This window comes from Festucalex cinctus, chromosome 1 (genome assembly GCF_051991245.1).
Source record: "Festucalex cinctus isolate MCC-2025b chromosome 1, RoL_Fcin_1.0, whole genome shotgun sequence".
In the NCBI taxonomy this organism is placed as follows: domain Eukaryota; kingdom Metazoa; phylum Chordata; class Actinopteri; order Syngnathiformes; family Syngnathidae; genus Festucalex; species Festucalex cinctus.
Genome location: NC_135411.1, coordinates 1,404,165 through 1,422,875, shown reverse-complemented (window position 1 = coordinate 1,422,875; position 18,711 = coordinate 1,404,165). Strand labels below are relative to the sequence as shown.

General features: G+C 38.4%; 1 protein-coding gene across 1 annotated transcript; it reads right to left on the bottom strand.

The window, feature by feature from the left end:
* Positions 1 to 8,225: 8,225 nt before the first annotated feature.
* On the bottom strand, positions 8,226 to 18,686 carry LOC144010558 (uncharacterized). The gene is made up of 3 exons (XM_077510965.1): positions 18,272 to 18,686; positions 14,339 to 14,596; positions 8,226 to 10,241 (listed from the first exon to the last, which is right to left on the bottom strand). Exons 1-3 carry the CDS (start codon positions 18,393 to 18,395, stop codon positions 8,671 to 8,673), a joined length of 1,953 nt encoding a protein of 650 aa, XP_077367091.1. The 5' UTR covers positions 18,396 to 18,686; the 3' UTR covers positions 8,226 to 8,670.
* Positions 18,687 to 18,711: the final 25 nt, after the last annotated feature.

Sequence of the window (18,711 nt, the reverse complement as noted above, 5' to 3'; positions counted from 1 at the left end):
CCGAAAATGGCCTAAAATGAACGGGAAGTGACCCAGAAGTCGCGTCAAATCAACAGGAAGTGACACGATTTCAACAGGAACTGACCTGATTTCAATAGGAAGTGACCTGGAAATGGCTTAAAATGAACAGGAAGTGACCCAGAAGTGGCGTCAAATCAACAGGAAGGGACACGATTTCAACAGAAAGTGACCTGATTTCAATAGGAAGTGAGCCTTACTCCAGTCCTCAATCTTTCCTCCATTGCTGATTCAATTTGTCACTCCTTACACCATTGCTACTCGATTCTACGCTCCTTACTTCATTGCTCACTTAATTTTTCTCTCTTTACTCCATTGCTTCCTCAATTACTTGCTCCTTCCTACATTGCTCACTCGACTGTTTTTTCTCGGCTTGTTAATTTGTTTCTTGCTAATTTATTTTCATTTGTGTGCTATTTTTATTCCTTCAACTGCTTCTGTATTTCTGTATAAATTCAAACCATTCCAAATTTAGCATGTTCAGGTCATTGTATAGCATTCCAGGTCATTCAATATCATTCAATATTATTCATAATCATTCCACAGGTTTTTATTCACCCTTCCTGCATTCACCCGCAATTTCTCCAGAAATTGCATTTTCTAATATAACTTAGTTTTCATTTCATTGGGAATCTTCTGAACCATTTGTTTTTGTGGCAGGTGTTTTTAAATTTTGGGGAAAAATATTTCCTGTAGGAAATTAGAGCGATATGGTATTTACTTACTTAAGTTTCCATTTCACTTTTTTAGATGACACAACAGAGTCAAGATTGGCTTTTGTATTTCAGATTTTTTTTTTTACACTAATATCGACCCCAAACCCACCCCCCCCCCCCCTTTTTTTAAATTTATTTATTTAATTATAATTTTTTTTCTGAAAATGAAGAGCTGCTGCTTGGAAGCTCCACCCCTGTATCCTCCTCACTCTTACCCTTGTCTTCATCTTCACTCTTTAAAGGGGCGAAGGTCGGTGGCAACTTGGTGACATCATCCTCAACCGCCTCCTCTTTGACACGAACGGGCTTTTCCTCCTCTTCGATGTAAGGATGTTCTTCCTCCTTTTTAACATTCGGAGGCTTCATGTCCTCTTGGTCAGGACGAAGATATTTCTCAGCGACATCTGCAGGATACAAGAAGACAAAACACACATTTGGTTTGGTCAAGTCAAATTTCAAGTAGGGCTGAATGATTATGGAAAATAATCTAATTGCGATTTTTTTTCACCCAAAAAAATGCGATTGCGATATCATGCGATATCTGCGATTATTTTTTTCAAGGTCCATTTAAGTATTTTTTTCCCCCAACAAAAAGTTAATTATAATGAACAATATCTATTATATATTACAGGATCGTAAGATAAAGGCAAATTAAGCCTTTTAATATCAGTTTTTTTCACTGAGTTACACTTTACCACTCAACATACCAAGCTTTTCATGTGCCATGAAACATACATGTAAACACGATTTATAAATAAATAAATTCAGTATACATATTTAAAAAAAATCTTGCCGATCTTCAGTCAGTAAACTCACACATGCTAAAGTGTCGACAAAATAAAGTTATACCTGCTTATATGACATAACATCTCTGATTTGATTTCAATTTCTGTAGAAATCCTTGTGTTGTGGTGACGCCGGTTGGGTAGTGTCCCATGGTCCGTGAAGGTAACACATTTCATTGGGAATCTTCTGAAACATTTGTTTTTGTGGCAGATTTCAGGCGTTTTTAAATTTTGGGGATAAATATTTCCTGTAGGAAATCAGAGCGATATGGTATTTACTTAAGTTTCCATTTCACTTTTTTAGATGACACAACAGAGTCAAGATCGGCTTTTGTATTTTAGATGTTTTTTTTTTACACTAATATCGAACCCGGCCCAACATCCCCCCCCCCCTGTGTTTTTTAGAATTTATTTATTTATTTTATTTTATTTTATTTTTTTTACTGAAAACGAAGAGCTGCTGCTTGGAAGCTCCACCCCTGCATCCTCATCACTCTCACCCTTGTCTTCATCTTCACTCTTTAAAGGGGCGAATGTCGGTGGCAACTTGGTGACATCATCCTCAACCTCCTCCTCTTTGACACGAACGGGCTTTTCCTCCTGTTCGATGTCAGGATGTTCTTCCTCCTCTTTAACATTCGGAGGCTTCATGTCCTCTTGGTCAGGACGAAGATATTTCTCACCGACGTCTGCAGGACACAAGAAGACAAAACACACATTTGGTTTGGTTAAGTCAAATTTCAAGTAGGGCTGAACGATTATGGAAAATAATCTAATTGCGATTTTTTGTCACCCAAAAAAATGCGATTGCGATATCATGCGATATCTGTGATTATTTTTTCAAGGTCGTACGAGTGCGTGCAGCGTGTACGAGCGTCCAGTTTGTTTTCGGCCACAGGTGGCAGTAGAGATTTGAAATTTTCAATCTTCCATATAGCTGATTTAATAATATTTAATATTAGGGCTGCACGATATTGGAAAAACATGCGATATGCGATATACTCGCCAAACATAGCGATATCGATATTATTGCGATATTTAACATTTACCTAAAGAAATTACATTTTTATTACCTAACGAAAGAAAAACATTTTTCATGGGGCAAAATAAATGTCAGGTTTAAACACCATCTTTGACATTTTTAAACTGCACAAATAAGGAGACAGACATTAAAATAAGAAAAACAAGGCCTTTACTTGTACAAGGAGAGATGAGCGAGAGATGTGTGCTGGTCACAATCCTCTGGCTCATTCTGACACACATTCACATTTCCTGTCTTTACATGGAATTCGCTAACAAGTGGTCATAAAAGGAGGTTGAGACATAGCATCGTTGTGGCATCACAAATACAACAGTCATAAACACAGGAGACATCCTCTAACCATAAAACTTTTTTACGACCACTAATCCTTGAACACTGTCTATTGTCCTGGTGCAAAGTTCTTCACTCCCACATTCCAGATGTCCTGAGGTTGAATAAACATGCATGCAGCAGTTCCAAACAGATAGCACAACACTGAGTAAAATGCTTTTACAATTAAATCTATGTCATAAAGAGAAAATATGGAATAATATATATAATAATCCTAACAATAAGCAACCTTCATGTAATCTTAGTTCATTAATTGTAATTATGTCTTGATCATTTTCAACTATTGAATGGCGATGCACATTTTAGTTAGCATCTGACTGGTCAAATTCATATAAAAAGCATGACATTCCATATAAAACTTATTGCGTGCCTTTGCGATATGATTATTGCAAGGGCCAATATCGCGATATCGATATTTTTTCGATATATTGTGCAGCCCTATTTATTATTACAATTTACAATAAAAATACCCCCCAAAAAATTCTCCTATAGATAGATAGATATGAATTAGGAGAGTACCGGCACTTATTTTTTAAAACACTGGCAGTAATCATAACAAAACAATGTGATTGTATTATTTTTAAAAAAATATGTGGGAAACGGGTATGTATACAGACAAAAAAAAATCATTTAGTATTATACCACCGTTTTAATACAACAGCATCGTGAACCAAAGTGTTCTTCAACTCACATACATCTTGTCAGAGACATTGGTATGACTGTCTGATGATTGCATAACCGTCCTCTGAAATAAAGTTGAATTGAATTACTGTGTACAGCAATGAGGACTGCAGTGAATTTTTTTTACGCTATTTAGTAGTGCTAAGCAAGGGAGAGTAATAACAAGTGTACAAACCTGTTTTGTGTAGCACAATTCGAGGCTGCTCGCAAACGTCGTCCAGCGGTTGAAAATGTTGCTCGTTCTCTTCTTTGACTCCAAAAAGTTCCTCCTCGTACTTTGGTGTCGTTCTCGCCGACATTTTGGCACAATAATGCCAACAAAGTCACACTTGGTCTCTTCCTGACCACGTGTTGTGTGCTTCTCTTTGTTAGCGGCTAGCAAGCGAAGCTAAGCTAAGTTAAGCTAAACTAATCTAAGCTAAACTAAGCTAAGCTAACTAGACTGAGAAGCATCAACGCGCACCGAGACGAGTTTAAACACACGCCAACATTTAATAAATGGTGTCGCAGACTTCAAAATGGTGATGGGAGTCCTGTGTGTTCAGTCCAACACCAAATAAGAAAGAATGAATTAGCAGAAGACGTCTGATGAAACGCGATGTGGCCGCCCGCCAGTGCAGTGAGCACGTAAAGAAACGAATGTAGACGTGCGGCGGAAGTTAAGTCAGGCAGGACACGCCCCCGCTGCGTTATGATTGGCTGCTGGAAATTGTCCGGGGACTTCAGAGAAAGTATTTTCATCAAGTCATCGGCAGATGTCGCCATTTTTGCTGCAGTTGGAATCGAAAGTCTCATTCCCGTTTTTCAGTGTTTTGTTCCCGATATAATTGTAAAGTTTAAATGCCCGTTTAAATTGGACTTATTCAAAAGAGCTGAAGTTTATTGTGGTGAATGTGCAGTTTAAAAATTTGCCATCAAAGTTGAACAAGCATTTTGATGTAAACTGAATGTTTATTATCAGGGACGAGTTTAATTTGTTGTAATAGCTTATAATGTACCCGCCCTAGCTATTAATAAATGTTTGATAGCGTATCTGATATAAAGTAAAGAAAAAAGAAAAGTAAAGAAAGTAGTATACTTCCCAATTAATTGTAAATTGACAGATTTTTTTCCCCTTTTACAGCCATTCCTTTTTTAGTTTATTATATTGAACATAGATATTCATGTTTAACACACTATTAACACACATTATTCTTGGGCCTTTAAATTGATATTAACACAGAATTTTTAAAAAGGTAATAAACTGAAATGATAATCATTTTACTAGAAAAATACGAGATGCAAAATGCATTAGGGCATCATAAGTCCCACAGTAACAGGTTGTATTATTTACAGTTTCGGTTCGGCCCGTCTCTGTTCCGTTCGGTCGCTTTCACACAGCACTTTTTTTTTTTTTGGTACCCCTTCATGGGTTGCTAATCCAATATGGCGGCGTCCATGGTTATCTCGTCATATCCTTCCAGCGACGTTGTAGCCAATCATATTGCAGCGGGGCGGGTACAGCCTCAGAACAGCTACCAGCTAGCATGCTACATCACACCAAAAAGCCGGAGGGGGTGCGTTTTGGCGGCGCGTTTGCAATTTATGCAATGGACTTTGGAACTGTTTTTGTTCACCAACGGACATCGCTATTCTTCTAATCTGACGCAAGATTTGTGACGTAAAACGAACGTCGGAATTCCAAAATCGTTTTGGTCATGACTGAATTGTTTCAAACGGGATCTTGGTTTAAACGCAATATTCGATGTTAGCATAGCGCGACTTTAGTTTTGTAAAACTCGTTGGCAGGGAAATCCCGCTCATAATAAAGATGGGACGTCATCTTGTCCGTTTCATTTGACATCCATTGTGGTGGTGTTGAGAGAGCGTGAATGAAGAGATGAGGTGCATCACTTCGAGAATGAGCTGAGCTCATTTACACATCATATAAACAGAGGAATATACACACACATTTTACTCTATCCATATTCGATATGACTTATGACACATCCCTGTCTTCTGTTCATCAAATAAAACATTCAATAACTTGATCTTACAATTTGAATAGTTGAATTATAATAAATTGATCTGAGAATAATTCAAAGATCAGCGTTTGAGCGAGCGTTTTAATCCAACTACTAATAATAAGAACAATAATAAGCAGCAGGGGGATCCAATATTTCCTCGTTTTTTTTTTTATTCAATTCACTGACACTTTTACAGCACACCAGACTCACTTCACTTCATTTTTTTTTTTCAGCTTCAAAGATCGCTGCTATTGTCACCGGCAAACTCGTGTCTCTCAGCAAGCTTTTTACGAGAGAATCTTTTAACACAAACACTGCAACTGAATGGTTCCTTCTCCGTTCTCACTATACGGGTTTTTCCACCGTTGGAACTTTTGGATAACTTTTCAGTTGACCTTGGTAAAATTCAGTTTGGGTGTTTTTCCACCATCAACAATTAGCAGGGTAATTAAATTCCCCAGGGGGCATCCAAGTACTCTCTCGGAAGCAGAGTCTTGCTGAGCCAGGCAAGAACTTTGAGGGGGCGGGCCGCAATGGCCATGGCTGATTGGTCGAATTCGGGGGCGTTGTCTCTACATCAGCTGAACTTTTACAACCAAGAACTCCCATGACCCAAAACTCAAAGTTCCTGGTCTTGCTGGTGGAAAAGCAGCTCGTGTGTTCTTGTGTGTTTTCTTAAATTTGACTTGTAAGAGAAACTTCTTCCACAATTTGAGCAGGAATAAGGTTTCTCTCCCGTGTGTCTTCTTGTGTGGCTTAAATTTTTTTTTCTTCTTGTATGAGTTGTTAAAGATGACTTTTGAGAGAAGCATTTACCACAATCTGAACAAGAAAAAGGTTTTTCCCCAGTGTGTGTTCTTGCATGTTCTATTAAATATGACTTCTGAGAGAACCTTTTGACACAATGTGTACAACCAAAAGGTTTTTCCCCAGTGTGTGTTCTTGTATGTTTTGTTAAAATTGACTGCTGAGAAAAGCTTTTGCCACAGTGTGTACAAGCAAAAGGTTTTTCCCCAGTGTGTCTTCTTGTGTGTATTTTTAAATCTGACTGCTGACAGTAAGTTTTGCCACAATATGAGCAAGAAAAAGGTTTCTCGCCAGTGTGGGTTCTTATATGTCTGGTTAAATGTGACTTTGAAGAGAAGCTTTTACCACAATGGGAGCAAGAAAAAGGTTTCTCACCACTATGGATTCTTTTATGTGTTGTTAAATCTGACTTCTGAAAGAAGCTTTTGCCACACTGGGTACAAGCAAAACGTTTTCCCCCAGTGTGTCTTCTCAAGTGATTGTTAAAACCTCCTTTTGAACTCAATGTTTTCCCACAGTGAGAACATTCCCAAGATTTGTCGTCAGTGTGACACGACCTGTCACCCTCAGTGCGTTCATCATTACCATCCAGATTATCATCATCATCATCAAAGTCAGCATAAGAATAAAGAGACCTTATGTCATCACTTTTTGCTCGTGATGATCCCCAATGGTCTGAATCACTTTCTGTCATCATATTTTGAGGAGTAGAGACGCTGTTTGGAGGCTCCGCCCCTCTGCCCTCCTCACTCTCACCCTTGACTTCATCTTCACTCTTTAAAGGGGCGAAGGTCATTGGTGACTTGGTGACGTCATCCTGAACCTCCTCCTCTTTGACACGAACGGGCTTTTCCTCCTCTTCGATGTAAGGATGTTCTTCCTCCTTTTTAACATTCGGAGGCTTCATGTCCTCTTGGTCAGGACGAAGATATTTCTCAGCGACGTCTGCAGGACACAAGAAGACAAAACACACATTTGGTTCGGTCAAGTCAAATTTCAAGTGGGAGTTGATAGTACTGTCACTATCGCGATCCTCCAGTGACGCAGATGATCGGTTATAGTTCATACACAACATCGCTCCAAGCCAATATGCGCATTGTTTATATCTGCTGGTGGCGGCATGCTTATGCTAGGGAGCATTAGCAAGCAAGCCGTTCTGTCACGGGCTAAGGAAGGCTAAAAATAGGACTGTGACTAACAACTTTTTTTTTTTTTTTTTTTTTTAAATCGACTCAACTTCTCATATTTTTAACGACTCATCAACTTTTTATTTTTTTAATTTCTTTTTTTAGTTTTGAACATGCATGTTGAACATGTGTTGAATTGAGTGGATAATCTAGATATAAAACCCATTGTTCCTTATATTTTCTGTACAATAATAGTCTTCAATTTACAGTCTAGAGCGAGCGGCAGTCACCAGGACCACAACATTCAGCCAAATGCAAGAGTAATTTAAACGCTTCTACAGAGGTAGCAGCTCTGACCTCCGAGGGGAGGGTATTCCAGAGCACCGGAACATTCCATTTGACGTCCTTACAAGCTGCCAAGAGGCACTTGTACATTATTACATGCAAACTGAAAAATCGTATATGGATACAATTTTGTTCTTATATCTGAATATTGTACATATTGTACATCCAAAGACTAGCATATGGCACGTTAGCTAGCACGGAGCTGTGGTGGTTTGAGCTCGGGTTGAGTTAGCCTGGCCAGCTTGTCTACAGTCACTCTTTTAATATTGTATACAAAGAATAGGACATTTGCATCAATCATTTCAGTGATGACACTGTTCAACAGCAAATTTTAAACCCAGACAGCTTTGTGTGTCCCTGAAGGTATTCTCAACACTTATTTGGGGAAATTGGCAAGGCAAAGCAAGGTGGCTTTATTGCTATTTCATACACAAGGCAACTCAATGTGCTTCACACAAGTAAAAACACAACACCTACGAACATCAACTAACACAACCATAAACAACATTCAGACGCAAAGCAAACAAAAATAGCTCCCAAAATTACAAAAAGAACATACATTGACAACGTCTAACCACATTCACAGAAAACGTTAAAAACTTGAATATTTACAGGTTGAGCAGTTTTGAAAGCATTACTTTTACACTAAAACTAAGATGCTGGAGTTTATACTTTTTAAGTCTTCTGAAATCCTAATATCTAATCTATACTTTTACTTGAGTAATGAACGTGAATCATGACAGACCTCGGTAGCTTTCAATGTTTTATTACAAAATAACATACCAGACTCACTTCCCTTCAATTTTTTAAGCTTCAAAGATGGCTGCTATTCTCACCAGCACACTCGTGTCTCTCAGCAAGATATTTAGAAGAGAATCTTTTAGCACAAACACCGCAACTGAATGGTTCCTTCGCACCATGTGATCTTGTGTGTTTGTTGAAACATGATTGGTCAGAGAAGCGTTTTCCACAATCTGAGCAAGAAAAAGGTTTTTCGCCAGTGTGTGTTCTTTTATGTGCTTTTAAATTCGACTTGTCAAAGAAGCTTTTGCCACAATCGGAGCAAGAAAAAAGTTTCTCACCAGTGTGTCTTCTTGTATGTATCGTTAATTCTGGCTTCCGGGAGAAGCTTTTGCCACAATCTGAGCAAGAAAAATGTTTTTCCCCAGTGTGTGTTCTTGTATGTGTTGTTAAATTTGACTTCGAAGAGAAGCTTTGGCCACAATCTGAGCAAGAAAAAGGTTTCTCGCCAGTGTGTCTTCTTGTATGTCTTGTTAAATTAGACTTCAAAGAGAAGCTTTTGCCACAATCTGAGCAAGAAAAGGGTTTCTCGCCAGTATGGATTCTTTTATGTGTTGTTAAAGCTGACCTGCGAGAGAAGCTTTGGCCACAATCTGAGCAAGAAAAAGTTTTCTCGCCACTGTGGCTTCTTATATGTGCTGTTAAAGATGACTTGTAAGAGAAGCCTTTGCCACAGTGTGCACAAGCAAAAGGTCTTTCCCCAGTGTGTGACTTTGTGTGTTTTTTTAAATCCCACTTGGCAAAGTAACGTTTTCCACAATCTGAGCAAGAAAAGGGTTTCTCGCCAGTGTGTCTTCTTGTATGTGCTTTGAAATTCGACTTGTCAAAGAAGCTTTTGCCACAATCTGAGCAAGGAAAAGGTTTCTCGCCTGTGTGAATTCTTGTATGTCTTGTTAAATCTGACTTGCAAGAGAAGCTTTTGCCACAATCTAAACAAGAAAAAGGTTTTTCCCCAGTGTGTCTTCTTGTATGTGTTGTTAAATGTGACTTCGAAGAGAAGCTTTTGCCACAATCTAAACAAGAAAAAGGTTTTTCCCCAGTGTGTGTTCTTGTATGTTTTGTTAAATATGACTTGTCAGAGAAGCTTTTGCCACAATCTAAACAAGAAAAAGTTTTTTCCCCAGTGTGTCTTCTCAAGTGAATTGTCAAACTTCCTTTTCTACTCAATGTTTTCCCACAGTGAGAACATTCCCAAGATTTGCCGTCAGTGTGACATGACCTGTCACCATTACCATCCAGATTATCATCATTGTCATCATCATTAGAAGAAAGGGACCTTATGTCATCACTTTTTGCTTTTGATGGTCCCCAGTGGTCTGCATCACTTTCTGGAATCATGTTTTGAGGAGTTGAGATGCTGTTTGGAAGCTCCGCCCCTCTGCCCTCCTCACTCTCACCCTTGACTTCGTCTTCACTCTTTAAAGGGGCGAAGGTCATTGGTGACTTGGTGACGTCATCCTCAACCTCCTCCTTTTTGACGCAAAGGGTCTTTTTTTCTTCTTTAAAATATGGATGCTCTTCCTCCTCTTCCACATGAGACTTCACCTCCTGTTCATCAAGACAAAGATATTTTTCGCCGACATCTGCAGGACACAAGAAGAGAAACACATTTCATTTCATTTTCATTTATTTCACGCAATAGTGTACAGTTGAACACAGCACCAACAAGTCATACTGTAGTTTCATAATATGAACAGAGAAAAAATAAATAAGAAAAGAGGAAAATTTGATTCTGCCTGAAAGGGAGTGGGAAGAAGAAAACTTATTTAATCCCACCCCGTCTCTAATCTATAAAATTATTATTTTTATTATTATTTTTTTTGTGTGTGTATGTGTGCGTGCGTTTGCGTGTGTGCGTTTGCGTGCGTTTGCGTGCGTGCGCGCGCAAAAAAAAAAAAAAAAAGAGCAATGATGACAAGACGTTGAATCGGTAAGACTACCGAATGAACAATTCTGAGCTCTTTAAAATAATAATAATAATAATAATAATAATAATAATAATGATAATCTATAAAATTACAAATATACAGTACTTCCTGCAAGTTACAATCTTTCTATCTTAAAAAATGTTTTTATCATATATATAGACAATATAATGGCATACCATTAACTGAATTATTAAGTGCTAATAATGGTGATGATGTTTTCGTAGGTAACAGATATCACATTTTTATGGTTCATACCAACGATGGTAATACATTCTATATTCCAAGAATAAGACATAAACATACATAACTTTAGTAATAGACAATAACAGCAGTAGTAGCAGCAAGGACACATTTACACCAACTATTTATAAATTCAAGGTCCTCCGACATATTGTGACCAAACCATGTTTTTATATAACATTTTAAATCTGAAAATATTTTGGGATCGCTTATGTCGAGTACCCAGACTATTCCAATATTTCACACCACATACTGACACACAAAAACGTTTGCAATTTATTCTAAATTTGGGCATTATAAAGTCTCCATATCCTCTCAAATTATGAACTAACTCTTTAAGTTGAAATAACTGTTGTAGATTAATTGGCAATAATTTATTAAATGCTTTATATCAGATTATCAAAGTATTACATTTAACTAGATCTTTAAATTTGAGTAAAGACTGTGTGTATGTTCAAGAAATCCAACTTTATGTATAATCCGCAAAGCACGTTTTTGTAATATGATGAATGGCTCTATTGTACACTGGTCGGTGTTACCCCACACTTCAACACAATATGTGAAGTAAGGGAGGACCAGCGTACAATATAATGTACGGAGAGAATCCTCATCAAGACATGACTTTACTTTATTCAAAATTGGGAGGCATTTAGAGATTTTATTTTTTGTGTGTCTGATATGGGCTTTCCAAGATAAATTTATTAATTATAACACCGACAAATTTAATCTCACTTACATTATCAATTAGGATGCCATCTATAGTTATCTGCGATTCAAAATGTATTCTAGATTTACTAAAGATTATTGTTTGTTTTTTCTACATTTAACGATAATTTATTCACATCAATCCACATTTTTATTTCATCAAGTTCATTATTCACAGCACTCACAAGCTCATTATAATTATTACCCCTACAAAATATATTAGTGTCATCCGCGAAAAGTACAAGTTTGAATGTCTGAGACACACTGAAAATGTTATTAACTCTTTGACCGCCAAAAACGTTTAATAACGTTTAGTAAAATCACGATGTATGCCGCCATGAACTTTAAGTTCAAGTTACATTTTTAGTTTTTAATATATCAGTGGTCAGTGCAACATCCAAGTGCAGCACAGCCAGGTCAATGAGTTGTGAAATCAAATACATCCACTAACTATGGCCAGCAGATGGCAGCATTGTATCTCTTGTCAATGGGCTGCCGGTGTATGGAATTACTCAACTCAACTCAACTCAAGTTTATTTAACCTCACAGCGGAAGCTGCTCGGGCCCTAACTAGAGCTGCGAATTACAATGAACCATGACGCAATCTGGTGAAATCGAACGTTTTCAAGGCTGTCGTGAATGATCACAGCCTTTGTCACATTAAACCTAATTTGACGGAGCGTCACTAAACAAAAAATATTGGTATGAAAGTCACTGTTGTGGAGAAAATGTATCTTTTTTTTTTTTCCCCCAATTTTCGCTCAATGTCAAATGACCTGTTTTCAAATGGTGATTACTAAAGAACGGAATAAGGTAGAAACACACTTTTTTTTTTCTAATGAAAGAATGTAATGTGATCTTTCATGTGGCACCCATGTTATATATGTAGCAAAACAATATAATTTTCAGTTTACATCAAAAAATAAGTTAAAATGCTAAAAATCCGCTGGCTTTGGGGGTTGTTTTTTGATAACGTGTGGCAGTAAAAGAGTTAATTTACATATTAAATAATATTGGCCCTAATACGGACCCCTGGGGAACACCACAAGCAATGCCAAGTTGTCCAGATATGTGCTGCCCCATTTGAACATATTGCAACCTTTCTTTTAAATAACTTTTAATCCAGTCACCAGCAACTCCTCTAATCCCATATTGTTCCAATTTATTTACTACAATAGAATGGTTAATTGTATCAAAAGCTTTTTTGAGATCAATGAAGACCCCAACTGCAATTTTCTGTGTCGAGTGCATTTGTGATTTCTTCAGTTGCATCAATTATTGCCATTGCCATAGTTCTATTTGCTATGAAACAATATTGACCTTTATGTATTAGTTGATATTTTTCAAGAAAACTTTCCAAACGAGAATAAAAAAAAAAAAAAAGTTTTTCAAAATTTTTTGAAAATTGCGGCAATAAAGAAATTGGTCGATAATTTGTAAAACTGTGGTTGCTTCCATTTTTGAAGGGAGGTATGACTTTTGCGACTTTCATTTCAGGACAAACTTGTCACTTCCTGCTCACTCGTTGCAGAGAGGAACAAGTGACAGCGGATTATGTGTGATGGTCGAGGTGCAATTATTAACTCCCAACAAATATTTGGGTTGGTCAAGTCAAATTTCAAGTGTGAGTTGGGAAAAAAAAAAAAGGGTTGGCGACAACACCGTACATGGAGCACTTTGATCGATGGACGGAAGGTTTTTCACCAGTTTGTGTTCTTTTGTCTGTTGCAGAAGTTGACTTCTGAGCGAAACTTTTTTCCCGTGTTGTGTGCGCTTTCAAACTCCAGTTTGAGCAAAAAATTTTTTTTACCACATTGAGAACATTCCTAACTAGGGGTGTCGATTCGGCGATATATCGCGATACTACATCGCGCGATTCTCGAATCGATTCAATAATCGGCTGAATCGATTTTTTCGATTTTTTTTTTTTTTTTTTTTTTTTTTAAGGATTCACACCTTGAGCATGGAAGAATGTTATATGAACGGAACATTAAGCCTTAATATTTTATTTTAATGCTGTTCAAACATGAAACAGATTACAACCTCTATAAGACTGAAATTTCAGATAAATAAATAAGACATTTTCATATAAATCTTACACTCTACAAGCTTACTGATTAGTATTTTCTAAATTTGAATGAAAAAAAATCGCAACAATCGACTTATAAATTCGTATCGGGATTAATCGGTATCGAATCGAATCGTGACCTGTGAATCGTGATACGAATCGAATCGTCAGGTACTAGGCAATTCACACCCCTATTCCTAACAGTTATATAACATATTAACACACATATATCTAACATAGCCCGATATAGGCCGATTATCGGCGCCGATATTGGGCATTTTGACGAATATCGGCATTGGCCTTTTTCAAAATCTGACGGCCGAAAACCAGTTTAGGGTCTGGGAGCTATTGATCAAAATTTTCAGTTCACTTTATAACCATTTGTTTTTGTGACAGAAATGTGAAGTTTAAGATTTCAGGTGTTTTTTTTTTTTGTTTTTTTTTAATTTTGTGGAAAAATATTTACTCTTGAAAACTAGAGTGATATGGTAGTTATTTGCTTACTTTCACTTTTTAGACAATCCAACAAAGTCAAGATTGGCTTTTGTATTTTAGAAAAATTTGACACTAATTACCCCCCCCCCTTTCTTATAATCGGCTTCAAATATCGGTTATCTACCTCCTTGACTACTAATAATCCCCATCGGTATCGGCCCAGAAAAAAAAAATATAGGTCCATCTCTAGTTCTTATGTCATCATGAATTTGTGCCTGTGGTGGTCACCAGTGTTCTGCATCACCTTCTGTCGTCATGTGTTGAGTTGAGCTGCTGCTTGGAAGCTCCGCCCCGCCATCCTCCTCACTCTCACCCTTGTCTTCATCTTCACCCTTTAAAGGGGCGAAGGTCGGTGGCGACTTGGTGACATCATCCTCAACCTCCTCCTCTTTGACACGAACGGGCTTTTCCTCCTCTTCGATGTGAGGATGTTCTTCCTCCTTTTTAACATGAGGAGGCTTCACGTCCTGTTCGTCAGGACGAAGATATTTCTCGCCGACGTCTACAAAGACAAAACACACATTTGGCTTGGTCTAGGGCTGGGAATAAAAGTCGACCAAGTCGGTTTGGTCGACCAGAAACAGCAGTTGACGCAAAAATGCATGTGTCAAATCTATTTTAAAAAACATATTTGCGGCACCTGGACGTCCAGGACAAATATTTCGGTTTCGCACGGACACTTATTGTTTACTCCAATTTCACCACGACTAAGTAAGATGCTTCCGAGGGTTTGTTTGTGGTCTCTTTAGACTGAAAAGGGAGAAAATGAACATCGCTACATGTCTTGTGTTTGGAACAAAACAAACTGCGTCAAAATCGCTAAATAAAAGCTTGAATGAATTTGTTGCCGCCGGCAAGACACACGTAAGATGGTGGGCGGCCATACGTGCATCAACAACAGGAAGTCGTAGCTCCAACCCCGAGCAAAAAGTATGGAATCACCAGTCTTGGACAAGCACTCACTCAGATGTTTTATTGTGTAGATCAAACTCAGATAAAAAGCATGAAACAGTCGTAAGGTCATTCCAAAGTGCAACATCTTGGTTTTCAGAAACACTAAAAGAAATGAAGAAAAACTTTGTGCTGGTCAGTCAATGTTACTTTTATAAGAGCAAGTGCAGGGAAATAAATATGGAATTACTCCATCCTGAGGAAAAAAAAAATGCAATCACTCCATTTTGAGTCAATTTTGAGTCAATTTCCTTCCCTTAATTGGGAACCTGCCTCAGAGGACAGCTGCTCGTTATTCAGCAGTTAAAAACAGTGCAGTTATAACACCTTAGAGGGCTGCTGGACCAAGTGGATTTACACGAATCAAGGCTCCAACAGAGGAGATGTCTCTTGAGACCAAAGACAAGATTATCAAACTTGTTGAAGAAGGTAACTCTACACGTATGGTTGCCAAAGATGTGGGCTGTTCACAGTCAGCTGTATCGAAGGTCTGGACCAAGTACAAACAGCATGGGAAGGTTGTTCAAGTCAAGCGTACTGGTAGACCATGGAAGACATCAAAGCGTCAAGACAAACAACGAAAGGCCATATGTCTTGAAAACAGAAAATGCACAACGAGACAAATGAAGAAGAAACGGGAGGAAGCTGGAGTCAATGTATGTGACAGAACTCTGCAAAATCGCTTCAAGGAAATGGGATTTACATACAGGAAAGCTAAAAGGAAAACATCACTGACGCTTCAACAAAAAAGAACAAGACTGCAATTGGCTGAGGAGAGGCAATCATGGACTGCGGATGACTGGATGAAGGTCATCGTCAGTGATGAGTCACCAATCTGCATTGGACAAGGTGACGACACTGGAACTTTGTGCCGTTCCAGTGAAATTTACAAAGAGGACTCCCTAAAGAAAACATCTGTACAATCTGTACAATCGGTGACGCGCATGCGCAGAAGATCGGCGATCTTGGATCGCCAACTATGGCACCCACACTAGAACAAGTCCTGAATCCAAGATTCGACTTCTGGACGGACCCTCCTCTCCAGCACCCCTGAATAGACCTTACCAGGGAGGCTGAGGAGTGTGATCCCTCTATAGTTGGAACGCACCCTCGGTCCCTCTTCTTAAAAAGGGGGACCATCACCCCGGTCTGCCAATCCAGAGGCACTGTCTCCGATGTCCACGCTATGTTTTAGAGGCGTGTCGACCATGACAGCCCCACAACATCCAGAGTCTTTAGGAACTCCGTGTGGATCTCATCCACCTCCGGGGCCCTGCCACCGAGGAGCTTTCCAACCACCTAAGTGACTTTGACCCCAGAGATAGGTGAGCCCACCTCAGAGTCCCCAGACTCAGAATCAGAGATTCGACTTCCCTACGGACCCCGAAACTGGACGCAGACAGCCAAAACTAACAGAGACAGAGACCAGCCGCTAGCAGCTCCAAGCTAACCCAATCCACGGTAACACAGTCATTTGCCAAGGGTACTCCATATGAAAAAAGTTTGAAGTTTTGAAGTTTATTGAGCATGTAAACATAACATACAATCATAAACAAACAGCAAATAAAAATCGGGAGAAAAAAAAAAACCTCATAACAATCATTAGAAATTGTTTACATGTCCAAAGGGAGTAGGAAGAAGTTAAAACTTATCTAGTCCTACTCCTTATCCCTTACATCGTATTTCAACTGTAAATTAACACATTGCAATAAACGAAAAAGTGCAATCATACTCATGTGGACAACCCCACTTCAACACACAATTGCCAATAGCGCATGTGCATGAACCCCCTGGGCGCACACCGCAACAATACATCATCGTACTCGCACATTCAACCCTCATCACCCAAACAATGGAATCAAAAAGAACATTTCATTTCATTTCTATAATTGTACCGGTTCACGTCTGATCCAAATAATACTCTTGAACATTTTTTTTTTTTTTTTAAACTCAACGATTGACTTGCATCTTTTCAAGTCATTACCAAAATTATTCCATAAATGAACACCTCTTACAGAAACACACATTTGCTTAATATTTGGTCTTGAAACGAAAACAAGCAAGCAAGCGGTGGAAAGAAGTAACTGAGGCTGTTCATTACCATTTGTGTTTACTAGTGTTGTTCCGATACCGATACTGGTATCGGGCAGAGGTGCCGATACTTCATTGAAACAGTATCGGTGTCTGTGACTACGCACAAGTAACATGCCGATACCATTAATTCTAACACTAATATCGGATTTTCAATGCAGCATCTTGTGTCTTGCTGGTGCACGACATTCACCGGTATGTGACATGTTCACTGCATGCCGATCTAAGATATCCTATTGGCCCTTGAATGCTCTGAACCAATAGCAGGACAGATTTTTCATGTTAAGGAAAAAAAAACAAAAAAAACTCAAGTATCGGTCTGGTATTGGGCGATCCTGCAAAGCTGGGTATCGGTATCGGGGGCCAAAAAACGGTATCGGAACAACACTAGTGTTTACATGCATTTCAATTCCAACCTGCTCAGAAAGCTTAGTTGGCTTAAGATGGCTGTAATTTTTCTCTTTTAGGGTTTTATATAAATTTTAAATATGCTTTAAATATTAGAAAAATGTTCAGAAATGTGAAGATTAGCCTAAAAATATATGCAAAAAAAAAAAAAGAATCGTGATAAAATCGAGATTGTGATTTTTTCATTTTTTTAATAGAACCGTGATATGAAATTTTTACCATACCATCCTACATTGAATGATGCAATAGAATACGTTACAAAATACATTTTTGAGACAGGATTCAGCATTATGTAGCTGATTACAATTTGAAAGTATTCTCCCCAGCACTGTTTATAGTATATGCTCATCATGTTAGTAGTAAAAAAAAAAAAAAAAAAAATCCCACCCACAGGTCTTGAATTTATTTTATTCCACTTGCTCTTTATATACAGTATTAAATATAAATATAATTTACAAGACTTAGACTTGACTTTATTGATCTTAAACAATAATAAATAAATCAAAAATAATGACTCTTTTCGGTTATTTCCAATGCATTCATATGGCGATCTGGATAGCAACGTCCCCGAAACAGGAAGCATAAGAGCCAGTGGCCGCACATGCGCAGTTGTAATTCCGATTCGGCTTATTGAATTACTGTGTACAGTAATGACTGCATTTATTGTTTTTTTTTTAACTCTATATAGTAGCGCTGAGCAAGGGAGAGTAATAAGAAGTATACAAACCTGCTGCGTGTAGCACAATTCGAGGCTGCTCGCAAACATCGTCCAGCGGTTGAAGATGTTGCTCGTTCTCTTCTTTGACTCCAAAATGTTCCTCCTCGTCCTTTGGTGTCGTTCTCGCCGACATTTTGGCACAATAATGCCAACAAAGTCACACTTGGTCTCTTCCTGACCACGTCTTGTGTGCTTCTCTTTGTTAGCGGCTAGCGAGCTAAGCTAAGCTAAGCTAAACTAAGCTAACTCGGCCGAGAAGCATCAACGCGCACCGAAACCAGTTTAAACACACGCTGACATTAAATAAATGGTGTCGCAGACCTTCAAAATGGTGACGGGAGTCCTGTGTGGAGGCTGAATTCAGTTCAATACCGAATCAGAAATAATGATTAAACGCCACGGACCCGCCCGCCGCGGCAGTGATGACTCCGGAAACCAAAGTAGACCTG

Coding starts and splice junctions, on each gene's coding strand:
- LOC144010558 (XM_077510965.1), bottom strand. CDS start 18,395: ATGTCGGCGAGAACGACACCAAAGGACGAGGAGGAACATTTTGGAGTC. Junction 14,597..18,271: donor AATTGTGCTACACGCAGCAG/GTTTGTATACTT, acceptor TTGTCTTTGTAG/ACGTCGGCGAGAAATATCTT. Junction 10,242..14,338: donor TCAACACATGACGACAGAAG/GTGATGCAGAAC, acceptor TGTGTCCTGCAG/ATGTCGGCGAAAAATATCTT.